Source organism: Stegodyphus dumicola, chromosome 5, assembly GCF_044657685.1.
Source record: "Stegodyphus dumicola isolate Sdum_Otavi_A_Nest chromosome 5, ASM4465768v1".
In the NCBI taxonomy this organism is placed as follows: domain Eukaryota; kingdom Metazoa; phylum Arthropoda; class Arachnida; order Araneae; family Eresidae; genus Stegodyphus; species Stegodyphus dumicola.
This window is the reverse complement of record NC_140772.1, coordinates 146,396,795-146,411,620: the sequence shown is the minus strand read 5'-3', so window position 1 is coordinate 146,411,620 and position 14,826 is coordinate 146,396,795. Positions and strand designations below refer to the sequence as shown.

The following is a 14,826-nucleotide window of genomic DNA, read 5'->3' as shown; positions in this document are numbered from 1 at the left end:
GTAGTTCGATCCGAGGTTCGAATCCCGCGAACGGGCTGGCTGCATGGGCGTTTTCGTGGTTTTCCCCACATGTAACGTGTATACGAGCCAGTTTCCCTTAAAAAGTCCTCCACAAAGGCATCCCTCCCTTTAGGCAGATAGCCCTAATCAAAACACGAGGCAGATAGCCTCGTGTGCTTTGGCATAATTAAATAATCCAATCCATACATGCATATTCAAATAATGTATATATTACACATATAACTAATGTTAAACATCAATAATGAAAAATTTTGCAACAAATAAAATGCTTAACAATTTGTAGTCCAAGTACCTGAACTTTCACTTCAAATGGCCTGACTTTTTGAAAGATATGCCATTATAACGAGATGCCCTTCTCTGTGAAATACTGTTTTGCAGTAATACATTAAAGAATACAGAAACTAATCACTACACAGATTATGTCATACTATGCAGACTTGTCACTTTAGCTCAGTTCACTAAAGTGACAAGCTGCTCTGGCAAATATGACCAGTGAGACATGGCACATTTCACATACAAATTCACACCAACCCATCTCATGCATAACTGAAAGTTCACAGTTAAATTCGATGTAATTCTATGTTAATTCTCTTTACATCTATAGACACTACTGTCATAAACTTTAAAAAAAAAAAAAAAAAAAAAAAAAAAAGGGCATATGGGATGAGTTCTATGTTTTAATTAATCACACTGAAATCATTCCCCTTTTTATCATTTTACCACAAAATGCATTAATGCATTCCTGTAAAAAGTTCAGTGAACCTGTGCAAATATAAGGGTAATTTATTTACATAAAATTACCAAGGTAAAAATATTCTATAACATGTCTACAAAGTATTTTTAAGTGTTCTTAAGCGCCGTTCCCACTGGGGTTTATCTGAGCTAACGGAGTCGGTTCCATGCGGTGTAGACTAGCTTCGCAGTGCCTGCAGTTCAGATTTTTCAACTTGCTGCCCTATGGGGGAAAACTGGTTTTGGAGATGGGTCGACTACGTTAGTTGTGTTCGTTAGTTCAGATAAACCCTACTGCAAACGGCCCTTTACAGACAGAGCTCATTACAATCATTACATTTCTCTTTTTACCTCCCTGCTTTTGATAACAATATACTATATTAATTTTTCATTAAAATTAGCACAAGTTTACAGTAAGTCTCTCTAAAAAAAAAGAATTACAGTTAATAAATATATGTATTTTCTTTCATTCCATGCATTTATATTATTTAGATTTAATGCATACCCAAAAAAGTAATGAAAATAAAAAAAACCGAAACTTGCATATAAAATTTTTAAAAATAATATTACCTCTTAAAATACAAATTACAAAATACATACAAATTCTGATAAATGTGAAGGAAAAAAAATCAAAATAAGTAACAAAATGTAAGTTACACTTCTTGCCTGTAGTACCAGCAATTTTAATTTATAGTTGTAAAATTACTTATATATATGCTATGCAGACAATTTAAATAGCATAAAACATGCGCTTAAAATTGTGATTATAAAAAAGAAGGAAATGAAGATATTGCTAATAATTTTCATATAGCTTCAATAATATCAAACATTATGGAATTATTTCTTACAAATCTAGCAGCTTCTTCGTTTGAGCTTTGCATTCTTGAAGTATATCTTCTTCTTCCATTAACTCTTTAAGCGTGACATTCTGAAAGAAATATTAATGAAAAAGAATAATCGATAACACAATTATACACTAATTATATGCAAGTCTAAAATTCGCTTACTTCTTTATCCAGAAGCGTCTCAATGCAGGACCCAGTAATGAGATTATACCGCCAAAACATTTTCTATAAAAGAAATTACTTGATGAGTTATGACAAATGACTAAAACCTGAATGTTCAGGTAAATTGCTATATTTTGCTTGTTTTGCAATTTGGTGGGGGACTACTTTCCCCCACACACACTCACACACTTTCATCCCATCTATTAAAGAATAAACTGACATACAGGAAAACAAAGTATTTTAGGTTGATATGCTGAAACCAGATATAAACAAAAATAATAAATAGGAATTTTCTCAGAGGACTCAACTACTTTGTCAGCTGAAGCAAGACATGGTTTCAGCCAGTCAACCTAAATTATTTTATTTCATTAATTTCTCGCAATGAATATTTTGATTTCTTAGTATGTTTTTATTCACTTAAATTCAATTACGTCACATTTCTTTAGAAATTATGCACCTGCATTCTTTACAGGGTTGCCACTCCCACAGAAGAATAAAATTCCCTGACTTTTCCAGGAGCATTTTAAGAGAATTCCATTCTATCCGCATAATGCACGTTGGCTGTGCTGAGAGGTTAATTAATTATGGTACCACTTGAAAGCACAAAAATTATATATATATATCATCTCCAAAGCATTACTATTATAACTATAATATGAGTTGTTTCCACCACTAAAGACAGATTAGAATCTGCCCAATCTGGATTATAAAATGTCTTTTTTTTTTTTTTTCCAGACATGTTGCAGCTAAACGAAAGGAAGATGTCTATTTAATAATATTTTTATATAAATTTTGATATTTTATATTTATGCAAAAAATATATGCATTAAGTTTCGTAATAGTATGCCATCGTACTGCTAGAATTAGTTTCAGGTGTATGCTAGAGAAAATAGCTTGAAATCTGAAAATATTATTAACTGATAATAAACAAATTTAGTAGGAAGAAGCCACATTAAACGACACGAATAACATTAAAATAATGTTAATTACTTAAAAGATTAAAAATCGAATTACAATAATCAACGATATTTTTGGCGAATATGGTTATATTAAATGGTTAGCCTAGAAAAATGATTACTTTTCGTATTTTACTGCAAAATGACAAATAAGGTACTTAAAGATGCTGTGTTAACATCCTAGAATACGATACGGCCTTGGCACGATTTTGAAAATTGTCGCCAACACCAAAATGACCCATTTACTGATCATAATGTCACCAAATTCTGTATATACCTTATACTAGGATTATGCCAATTTTGTTTTATACGAGAATGGGAAGATATTGTCTTTCGTTCAACATGCACTGCACATGGAGTCTCTTGATTACTGAGGTTACTGGAAACTTGCTTTCCCTTTCTAAAAGCCAATCTGATTGGAGCTGAAAATTGGCTCTACGCTAGCTGCCCAAATAATGTTCGCACAATACATAATTCGCCAAGAAAGTGATCACTTCCAAAGTTAGCACAAAAATCGCTTCCTTTTTTTAATCGCCGTAAGAAACTCGCTCACCTTTACAGATTTTGACTAAAATATTTAAATTCCCTGACTTTTATTTAACTTTTTTTGGTCAATTTTAGAATTCCCTGACTTTTCTCAGTTTTACAGGTTTTCCAGGCAGCGTGGCAATCCTGATTTAGTAGAAACATGATCTAACAATCTGTATACATTTATTTTCAAGTTTCATTAACATACAATGTTGATACTGTGATGTTATCTGAACTATTTACATATTAATCATGGAGATGCAGAATTAATGGCATCAGAGAATTGTGTCTATCTAACAGTCTTTGGAAATATGAAGAAGTTTGCCTTTTATATATGTAAAGTCTTTATTTGGAGGGGGGGAGATCAGAGGTGTTTTTCAATCACGTTTACAATACTTAAAGTAAATGCTAGTATAAATAAAATGTTACACAACTTCATGAAAGAATTTGGATTAGATACTTCCTCAACAGATGAAAGCATTCCATTCTGTAAGTTTGACAAGAAATTAGTATGTTTTCAAAAAGTTATTTTTAAATGGAAACTTAAAAAATCTGCCAAAAAAAAAAAAAACAGAAACAGCAGAAAGAAAGCAAACAATTCTCATGCAATAGTATTAAATCAACATGTAAACGAACTGAATTGTCAAGGGATATATGGAAAGCATTTTTTGAAATCGGTAACTTGCTGTGAAAGCTAAAGACATAAATAAAAACCTTCAATCTATTTTTACGGCCCACCTCAAAGTATATGATAGAAACAGTTCTTTGTGAATCTACATCCTACAAAAGCTATTTTGATGAGTACTTTAAAGAGGTTTTAAGCTGAATAGGGGCAGAAATTAAAGTGATAAATTGATGTGATGTCTATTGATGAAATGATGGATACAACAGGAAGATTCACTACTAATATCATTCTCAGCAGGCACCACAGAATGAAGTGCATAAACTATTTTTCTTGAAAACGAAAAAGCTAGGTTTAAACAACACTGCAGAAAGCCATAAAAAATGGTAGTAAAAACACTCATTTTTTTTCATTTTTGCATCACTAACATATCTAGCTCATGTTTTACTCAGAACTGAAAAAATTAAAAGTTCCTCCCCCTCGAAGGAGTTTTTTAAAAATAGAAGAAATATTTTTTAATGCTCCCTACAGTAGTGGTCTCAAATTGCTTGCAGGCCACATGCACAATCCAAAAGCAGCAGACAAACAATTTTTTCATCAAAAATTATATTTTGTTCAACAAAACAAAATCTGTTATTTAAATTTTATTTATGAAATACTTATCAAAATATACCTAAATGATAATAATAATGCAAAAGGAAAAATCTCCAATTTTTTTTTAGTCTGAAATCTAGAGATTGGGATCTGCAAGAAATTTCTATTGTTAAACTTTACAATTCAAAGGCACTGATAGCTAAATATTAAATTTTCAGACTGACATTTATTTCAAATAATTCTAATGCAACTTTTCAACTTACACTAAAAATAAACAAATTACAAAAACTTTCCAAGTGGGATAAAGCTTGAGAATAAATAATGGCAACCTGTTTTCTTTTTCTTATTTATTAACTTTTTTAACACTAGGAAAAGTAAGCACCATAAAAAGTGGCAAAATAAAATATTTTTTTACAATTTCAAAGTACAGAATGAATTTAAATTTATTTCTATATGTACTATAATAAAATTCCTAACTCAATAAATACATCTAAAAACAGAAATATCCCCAGTGAACATCACAGCAAACCATTAAACCGTGCAAAGGAATAATGTATAAATTTGAATGCAAGGTCTGATTTATTTTTATCTCAATTTTACAAGTAATGTCTGACAACAATTTGTATGTACTATACAATTTCTTTATTTGAAAAAATGTTGTTTTCATATTCATTAATTATCTTGTTTAAGCTTTTGATAGATTTTCAATTTTCATTCACATTTATAGGTGCGTATATTTAGAACATTTTTAACACATTTCAACCTATCAGTTTCCTTATATTTCTATACCTACACATCCAAGCTTTTTCAATAACTTACATATCAACATAGTCATAAACATATACTGAAAACAGTAGCCATTTAAAAAAATAATGCTGAAGAAAATTTTCAAGATTATTTTTAATTTATAAGAAATAATAATAATAATAATTAAAAAAAAAAAAAAAAAACACAGAATGCAAAGTTACTTACCAATTTTAATTCTGCTTTTTCCACAATTTATTACTTCAAACTAAGAGAAAAATACATAACAAAGCTATATATTAGGATCATGTAACAGGAGCGACATTATTTCAAAATATACCGTCAGTTAAAAAAAAAAAAAAGAATTAAAAATAAAATTGAAGTGTTCTGTATCTTCCATTCTAGCTGGTCATTCGACAAAATTCAACTCATGTTTTTCATGTCTCAATAGCAAGACTTATGATAGATATATATTACATTTATATATAGCAGGGTTGGCCAAACTTCATGATAACAAGAGCTGCAGGGTAGATTTCAGGAAAGTTCAGCCACTGCTGAATTTTCCAAGATCCAAAAATCCATACTTATTTCATTTTAAAAATAAATAGAAAGAAACTTTTGAAGCAATTACTATGAATTTCACATTTTTATGTAATTAACAGTTGAATATACAGAAAGGAATCTAATATCTTTTGCTCTGTATTCCGAAAAATGTATGCCAAAAAATATATAATTCTTTTTATTTATAACTGTTGTAACCCCCTGCTTTTTAGTAGAAGTAAACTGAAATTGGAAAAATATAATAATTGTTGGTCTTCATGAATGTAATTTTGTAAAAAGCTTTTCATTTAAGCAAGAATAAATCATTAACTTTTAGAAGGAATACAATAAGTGATACAGAACAATGCACACTGCACAGAAACTGTTATTTAAAAAAGAAAAATTATTTTGAAATAAGCTATTGCCTTTTCTAGGCTTTTAGATAACATTTATGACATAACATTTATGATTCACATAACATTTATGACGCATGTAATTAAAAATGTGAAAAGTAAAATTATTTATCCGATTAGAATTAAATCGAAACTTTTAACTAAACCAATAGCAATAAAGCGATACTATGTCCCTCTGTCGAGAAATTAATTTGCGACGACTCAATTCTTAAACTAACGTCAATAGCATAATCTTCGCTTATCTTATGTTTGATTAATTTTGGTAACATGCTGCATGGAGTTTCTTTTCTGTCATCATCTATAAATTTGTGAAATGCAAACTTTTGAATGTAGAACACTCGTTTCAGCGCTCACATGTTGTTTTAGTAAACCTTATTCAAATTGTTGGCTCCAAATATAGGTTAGGTTCCGCTTGGGTTTTGTTTAATAGTAGCTATCATTTAGAAACTTCTTCCTATCTTACACTGGAACGAATTCTTACCGGTTTGGACCAAAATGTTCTCGAAGGCAGCCCAAAAGCCATACAAACCCTGCCTGCACAGAAAGAGAATCAATTAATCCACGTGACCTCTCAATTCGACTTTGGCTGTAACTCCAGCACTGTTTTTTTTATCATGTACATAAGTGTATATAGTTTATATTTAACCCAGAATTTTACCACCATTATTATCTTTTATGTACACTCTATTACAAAAATATCGGTGCACCAAGAAGGAATGATCTGATTGCTCTGAAATTTCGTATGCATAAAAGTTTTGATCAAATATGCAAATGAATAAAATTGGGTGTCCACTGAATGTATAGTGTGATCTCCAGCGCCTCCAGCAGATGTATATAAGGAGCTGTTCTTCAACTGTTGTAAAACATTTCTGTTGCAGTGCGATTTAGGATACCTTTCAAGGACTGAAAAAATGCCTCGCCGCAGGATTCGAGCTCATTATAAGCAACTGTCAGAGTTTGAAAGAGGTTGTATTGTTGGATTGAAAGAGGCAAATTGAACTGCTAGTCATATGAGTCAAAGCGATGCGACGATTAGAAGATGCTGGCAAGAATGGGTGGACAATGGCAGATTTCAGTGTCATGACGGTAGCGGTCAACCTAGGGCCACAACAGATCGGGACGACAGAGTGATTGTCAGATCAGCCGTCACAGCGCCTGATTCATCGCTATCAACCATCAGATATGCGAACCACACACGAGTGTCCACCATGACCATTAACATATGGCTGACAGAGTGAAATCTAGGCTCCTACCGACCGTTACGTCACCTGCCACACACGCCTGCATACTGTCGAGCCAGATTACAGTGGTGCTTGGCTCAAACAGGTTGGAATGATGCTGAACTGGGAACATATAGTCTTTAGCGTTGAATCCCGCTTCCGTGTCATGCTGCACGCCACACAGGCCCTCAACCAGGAATTATGATCTGGGGTGCCATTTCCCTTGATAGCCAGACCCCTTTGATCATTATTAGAGGCACACTTACACCATAGAGGCACATCAGTGACATTATAAGACCTGTTTTGCTACCGTTCCTTCTGTAGTTACCCTGGCCTTATTTTTCAACAAGATAATGCCAGACCACAAACAGCACGTGTTGCTATGAACTGTCTTATGGCTTGTAAAACACTTCTTTGACCAGCTAGATCACCAGCTCTTTCTCCCATCGAGCATGTTTGGGATATGATGGGAAGGGGACTGCATCTAAAAGGGAATGCTGATGACCTAGCCTGACAACTGGAGCAAATTTAGCAAGAAATACTGCAGGAGACCATCCTGAAGCTTTATCAGTCTATGCCACGTCGTGTGGCAACTTGCATCCAGGCTAGAGGTAGGTCCTTATGGAACTCATTACTTTATAACTATGTAACTCTGAAATAAATCATTCAACTGTTCTGAAATTTTAATCATTTTCTATTCTGTACATAATCTTCCCTATGCACCAACTTTTGTCACCATTGGACAACTTCTTGGTGTGTTGATTTTTTTTGTTATAGAATGTAATTACTTTTTTCAAAATGTAGGTCAGGGGTCTATTATATATTATACTTGCAGCATCACAGAGTACTAAGTATAGGTCTTCATAATCTAAATCAGCATTTCTTACAACATATTTGTGTTTTAACATGCCTATCAGATGTTCCACAAAAGCCACCCCACCAGGATGCTGATGGTGGATTGAAATGCTCAGGTAATTCTCTTAACCCTTTGTGGCCCACTGTACGTTAACGTCGGAATTTAAACAAAAAAAAGTTGTATGCAGTCTATTTAGTCCTACAGGAGCATACAGGTAAAATTTTGTAAAAATTGCACTCACCATTTTAATTCTGTGGGTGTCCTATGAGGTGGAACACTGCCCCACCAGAGCTTTTAAAAGTGCAACTAAGCGAGCATTACAGTGAAGCATGAAAATGAGTAGAAGCATTTGTATAAGAATGAAAAAACTCTGTATTATGGCTGTATACATGGTTTCCTCGATATACACAATATTCTTGAATATATACGGATAAATGAGATAAATATCTACATACACAAGCCCTATATACAAAAATATTTACAAATTTTCCTATTTCTTAGCTTCGTGAAATTGTTCAAAGCAAGTAACACCTTTTTGATGGAAGCACAAACCAACTACGATTAAAATAATTAACTTATTAATATTAACAATAAAGAAAAATAAGCCTATAATATATACATACATGAAAAATATCTACACCATTATTGAAAATAAATGGGAATGAGACTAAAAAGCGACAGCAACATCGCTTAGGTCTAAGTAAAGATGAGTCAAGGTACTAATAAAATTCCCCCCTAAAAAATAGAGATGCCAATATTAGGGCTTTCATAACACAAAACAACCTCACCCCTCAATACTGCTTTTTTTGAAATTCATTCCCCCCCCCCCAGAAAAAAAAACAACGGATGCTTTCTCCTAAGCACAGATGTTCTGATTCGTAACAGCATGAGATCGCTAAAGGCGCAGTGTTCCCGCTAACGGAACACCAAGTTCCATTCAATGATTCTGTGTATGGTTTTTGTATGAAGGATTAAAAAAAATATAGAACAATTTGGAGTACAGCCAGCAAAATTATGCCTAATTTTTTTTCCAAATAAAATTTTTTATATCATTAAAAAAATAGAGAAAATTACTTGAAAAAAAAGTGGATTTTAATAACACATAATAAATGAAAATCCTGTGTCTCCTTGTGATATGCTGCTATCTACTGTTTAAAAAGAAAATTTCAAAATATATTATAAAGGCATTTTTATCTATTTACGGTTGAATTTAAAGGTTTCAAAAGCGATTCAATTTGGGTGTTCCATGTAGAGGAACACTCAGCCACAAAGGGTTAAACAATGTGAATTCCTGCAATCTGGACCACTCAAATGATTTTAGCTCGTTAACTGTACCCACTACATTTGTTCCATTTGTAGGAACAGATAATGCTAGGGCAACCTTTTCTAGCAATAAATCTTCTCAGTGCTATAATGAAACTATCCGAAGACTATGATGTTACTAGTTCAACATGAATAAATAGCTCAATAAACAGCACAATTAAAGAATACTCTTGGATCCATTTCAAAAATGCATTGGACCACAAAGATCTACTCTGATGACTTCAAAAACTAAAGCTTCTCAAACAGATTTTCTTGACTGTTTTTCTACACTTTAATATCCAATAATCTTCTCATAATGCTGGCATTAAGTACTGTAACAACAGCATGTCCCAGTTCTTGGTGTTTCCACATAATTAAGCTTTTATCAACGTGGTCACTGGAAGGTAATACTACATGAAGTCTACAGTTTTTTTCATCTTTTCACATAAAAACCTTTGTCTTCACTCTTAAAAATCCTTCTGAATCAATAATTGTTGACAAAGACCACAGTTTGAGAGTGGCTTGTCGTCTTTTCCAAGTGAAAAGTTTTCTTAGGTTTTCTTTAAAATAATCTTTTCTGCTTTAATAATTTCACCCGCTGTAAATTGCCCTCAGCTTTTCTCGATACGTCGTCTGATATTTTTGATGAATATATGCTGTAATTCTAGATATCTTCTTGTATGAAGTTACTCGACAGAAGAAATCTGGTTTCTCTTCATTTATAGAGGATACTATAATCTTCGTTTCTGAATTTAGTTTCTTCATTTGGCATCAATTTGAAATTTGGCCATTCATCTCTTGAATATTTTAGCCAGATAGGACCTTCCCATCGTTTTCCTTTACCTAGCTTTTTCACCGAAGTTCTTCAAGATGGAAAATCAGACGGATTTTGTACTCCCTGGACATAGCTCCATTGATTGGTTGATGTCAAACTTCCGATTTCAGTCACCTTATTAGAAAAAAATATATACCTCGATTATATTTCTTGATCCAGAAGAGGGCATCCATTGAATCAGACCAGAAGTATAGTTCTACGTTGTCTAATTTCAAATCTTTTCCAGCTGTGTTGGCTATACTGCAAGTAATCCTAATCGGGCTATACTTGCTTTTTTAAAGAGAAACAACCTTAGATCCTGCTTGCACTAGCTGACAAATCACTGCATTTTTTGCTTCCATCCTCAAGAAAATACATGTTGCATATGACAACTGGCATGCATTGAAAACATGATGAATTTGTGTGGAAGTTCAAAACAAGATAATCTTTGCAAAATTTTAATTTTTTTTATTTCTGACAGCTGATTTTTTCATTTCTGGTATTTTCTTGTGATCTCTGATGGCAATTCTGTGCCCCACGAGATTTTAAGTTTCCAACAGTCTTGTACAAATAGCTTTGGTACTAATGCAAAGGCACAGCTGAAACAAATAGGATCGAAAATTTATGAAAGAAAAACAGAATCTATTTTTTAGTTACAGGATTCGTTCTTTCATCACCGAATGTCTAAGTCAATCAATAACATATCATTATGTGGATTTCAATATAGTCTTAAAACTGGAACTTTTTTCCCTTCACAATCATTTTCTATGGATAAAGATGGACGAGTGTGTTCCCACCCGTATATAACAAATTTAGCTGAACTCAACAATTTCTGGGATTCAGAATAGGAAAGATTAAGCTCCTCAAAAGAATCCACACTAGTCAAGCAATTGTAGACGAACATAGAGTCCTTGATTTTCCTTGCTGGGTCTTCCTTCTCAGATGCTTGACCTAAATGATGTGTCAGTACAGCAGCTAGAAGGTAAGGGCTACAAGAAACACGAAAAACGAAAAACTATATGGCAATGTCTATAACAAATTTCAAATGCAGGATTTCAATCTTGTTACCATAAAAACTTTAGAAAATTCCTGTCATTTTCATGGAAGCCTATTTGTAAGAAGGCCTTTTGGATATCTGCTGTAACTCCCATCTGAAACAGTTCAACACTGAAGGGATTGAAGGGATGAGTTCAATCAGTTAGGTCCCTTTTTGAAACAGTCGTTGAAACATCGAATTAAGAGTTTTAGCAAATCCATCAAAAACAGGTCTTATTTTAGTTGCGGAATTTTCTTTTATAACAGTCCAATGTGGCAAAAAATGAATGCATAAGTCAGCCTTCCAACCAGGGAATCCTTACTTGACATGCACCTTCTTCATCTCTATCAACAGTTTCCTTAAATGTTTAAAAGCAAGCTCTTCTAATTCCATTTTGTTTTCTTTTCAACAGGGTTAGTTACTTCCAAAGAATCTAAGCTCCACAGAAATGATATCTGAACACTGCTTTGATAGACATGACTTTCTATTTAAAGCAATATCGCTCACAAATATGCCAAGTTCTTTCAAATCTTTTATACAGTCACTATCTCAAATTCTACGAATATTAGAGGAAATTCCCTTTACTTATTTTCCCCATCTGCATGGCCTCAACTTGTACCTAATATATATTTATTATTACAATTATATTGTGCATATGACATACATATATTGATTTTGGAGTAGATGTGTAGTACAAATAAGAAACAGTGAAGAAATTATACTACATATGCACACAAAAGTTAAGAAAATTATCAACTACATACGCATACAAAAGTTATCGCACAAAACTGAATACAAATATCACTCATCAATACAATCATCATAAATACAATCATCAGAACTAAACACCTACAGCATGCGAACCAAACACAAATCCACTATTAAAAGTTTGCTTTTATGCAAATATATACACATAGCAAATAATAAGCAATTGCTTCTTAAGTGTAAACAATTAGAAGCATTGAAGGAAGCAATATTTTCACCAATGTAATGTGTAGACATGTAAATTCCAATATTCAGTATGTGTGGTCACCAAATAACGATGATGCACAAAATATAAAACAATGTTGATACTAATGGAACAATTTTATTACAGTATATATTTACCCTTTTCGAGGGCCTTTAACATACTTTAAATCCATCTATCAATTTACATTCTTATAAAGAATGTTCTTTTTCTTAGGAAAATTGTCACCATAGCAACCATTTGAAATTAAAATTACAGTAATAATATTTTCGTTTACTTAAATTTTAAAAAGCGTAAATTTTAATTTATTGTTTTTAATATTACTGTTAGATACAATTATTAATATTTAAATATTTTTTGTATTCTTACATTTGTAGTCCTACATTACTCCCCCACTAGTAACTAAGTTCATAAGGTTTTACTTTATTCTAACCAGGTATTTTTAGTTTGACTTTCCAGTTCCTCTTGATTTTAGCTTTCTGGCAGAATGTAAATTTAAATGTATTTCAGAAGCAGTATTTAAGCTGTGTTTCAAGGAGTTCAAAGTAGTAGTGGTCTTAGCTCTGATATTTATGCTGCAAGTTTAAGATTAGCTCTCTAGTCGGTGTTCGACACTTTTCAGTTTATACCAATATTTCTCAGCTCGGTTTTCTTGTGCGCAGCTGATTTTGCATTAGTTAAGTTAAGGAGCCAGCCATTAAATTATCTTAATTTACTACTGAATTGTTACATTCTTTTCTGTTACGTAACCACAAGTGTTAGCATACTTACCAACCTATGACACTCAAAAATCAGGAGATTTTTTTAAGAAATCGGGAGATTTTTCACAATGTTAAAAAGACTTTTTAAATAAGGAAAATATAGTTTTTAATAATGAATTAACTTTAAATAGTAACTAATTCTTAAATGCAAGCAACACAAAAATACCTTACACATAAAAAACATTTTTATTACTTGCATCGTTTAAGAAAACAAAAAAAACAAAAAACAAAAAAAAAAAAACTTTAATCAGTTTTTGTACAAATGGTATAAACAGTGGCAGATTTTGCTTTCTTTAAGAAAGAAACTTCATAATTTTGTTCATAGCAATTGCCACGTAGGCCTGCTTTCACTAATAAAAGTTTTCTAATGTGTCATCACTAATATTAGATCTAAATTTAGTCCTCGTTTTCGCAACAACAGTGAAAATCCTCTCACACTCTGCATTACTATGGGGAACTGTCAAGATGGCCAACATAATTCTAGACAGTTCTCTATATTTTAAAATTCCATCAGCATCTTTCAGTTTTCCAATTAAACTCCACTGGATGTCAATCCTAGCTGATTTTATAACTTCATCCAAGTTTTCTAATTGTAAACTGCTATTATGCAGCTGTTGGACCTGTTTCAATTTTTCCTCCTTTTTAGAACTCCTTTCAAGATTATAATAAATATCAACAATGTGTTCATCCACATTTATTGGTAAAGAAGCTACTCCTTTTTCAGCTGCTAAATTTAAGAGGTGACAGGTGCACCTCATAATCTGCAAATCTGAATTTTTCTTTCTGAAGATGCCTGCAACACCAGTCTTCAAGCCTACCAATACTGGTGCATTATCGGCACCTAGTGCTAAGCAATTATCCAGAGGGACTGCATTTTCTTTTAAAGTTTTAATAATTAGCTGTGCTATATTAAAGCCTGTCAAATGTCCTTCCAAAGTGGGGACAGAAAGTAAACTGCACTCAATTTCTGAAGACTGGATTAAAAAAAGAAACAACAATTGGATACAGTTTTGAATTGGTATTATTGCTTCCATCCGTAGAGAGGCAGAACAGAGCTGTTTTAATGCGATCAATAACTGAAGATTTATTTTTCAAATCCATTTCTTTAACAATTGCACCTCTTTTGGTTCTTGCACTTAAGTATTTCTTAGCGATTTCACTATCAGGAAACATTTTTCTAAATAAAGCTGCAGTGTGATCCGATGCATTCAGTGGCAGGTTGTGCTCCAGTAAAAAGGCAGAGAACAGACATTCTGCATTAATAACTTTTTTGTTTTTTGTTTCTGAAGAAAAATTTAATTTTTCGTTTTTTTTTTTTTTTTCTCCCCCCCAAAACAGCTCATGTTGCCCTTGTGTTTTTGTGTACGCACATGTTTGAGACCATCCGCCCTTCCACCATGCGAAATTGAAAAATCGCAACGACAGGCGGTACACATCGCAAATTTATTACATTTCCTTGAGGAAATAATGGAAGGAAAGTTAACTGTGTACGATTTTTGAAACGTAAACGAGTATTTCACCTTTCTCACAGACATAACAAAAGATGATAATTTCTAAAACTATTTCCCAAAGGCACGTGTACTCACACAACTCAGGACAAAATGACCGAAATAACTAAAAAACATCCAAATAACAGCTTGTTTTGTCCTCATTGGCTAATATATGCCAGATGACACGCAGTTGAGCACGATGCCCATTGGAGAACTGGAGAAG

General features: G+C 32.7%; 1 protein-coding gene across 7 annotated transcripts in view; it reads right to left on the bottom strand.

Moving 5' to 3' along the window:
• The window catches only part of LOC118204247 (serine/threonine-protein phosphatase 6 regulatory subunit 3-like), a 135,954-nt gene that overhangs the window by 101,259 nt on the left and 19,869 nt on the right, over positions 1 to 14,826 (bottom strand). For all 7 annotated transcript variants that reach the window (XM_085817157.1, XM_085817152.1, XM_085817156.1 and 4 more), the window contains 3 exons: positions 5,433 to 5,472; positions 1,761 to 1,823; positions 1,602 to 1,681 (listed from right to left, as the gene is read on the bottom strand). In XM_085817157.1, the coding sequence (XP_085673283.1) occupies positions 1,602 to 1,681; positions 1,761 to 1,820 (140 nt within the window). In that variant the 5' untranslated portion in view covers positions 1,821 to 1,823; positions 5,433 to 5,472. The remainder of the gene's footprint in view (positions 1 to 1,601; positions 1,682 to 1,760; positions 1,824 to 5,432; positions 5,473 to 14,826) is intronic.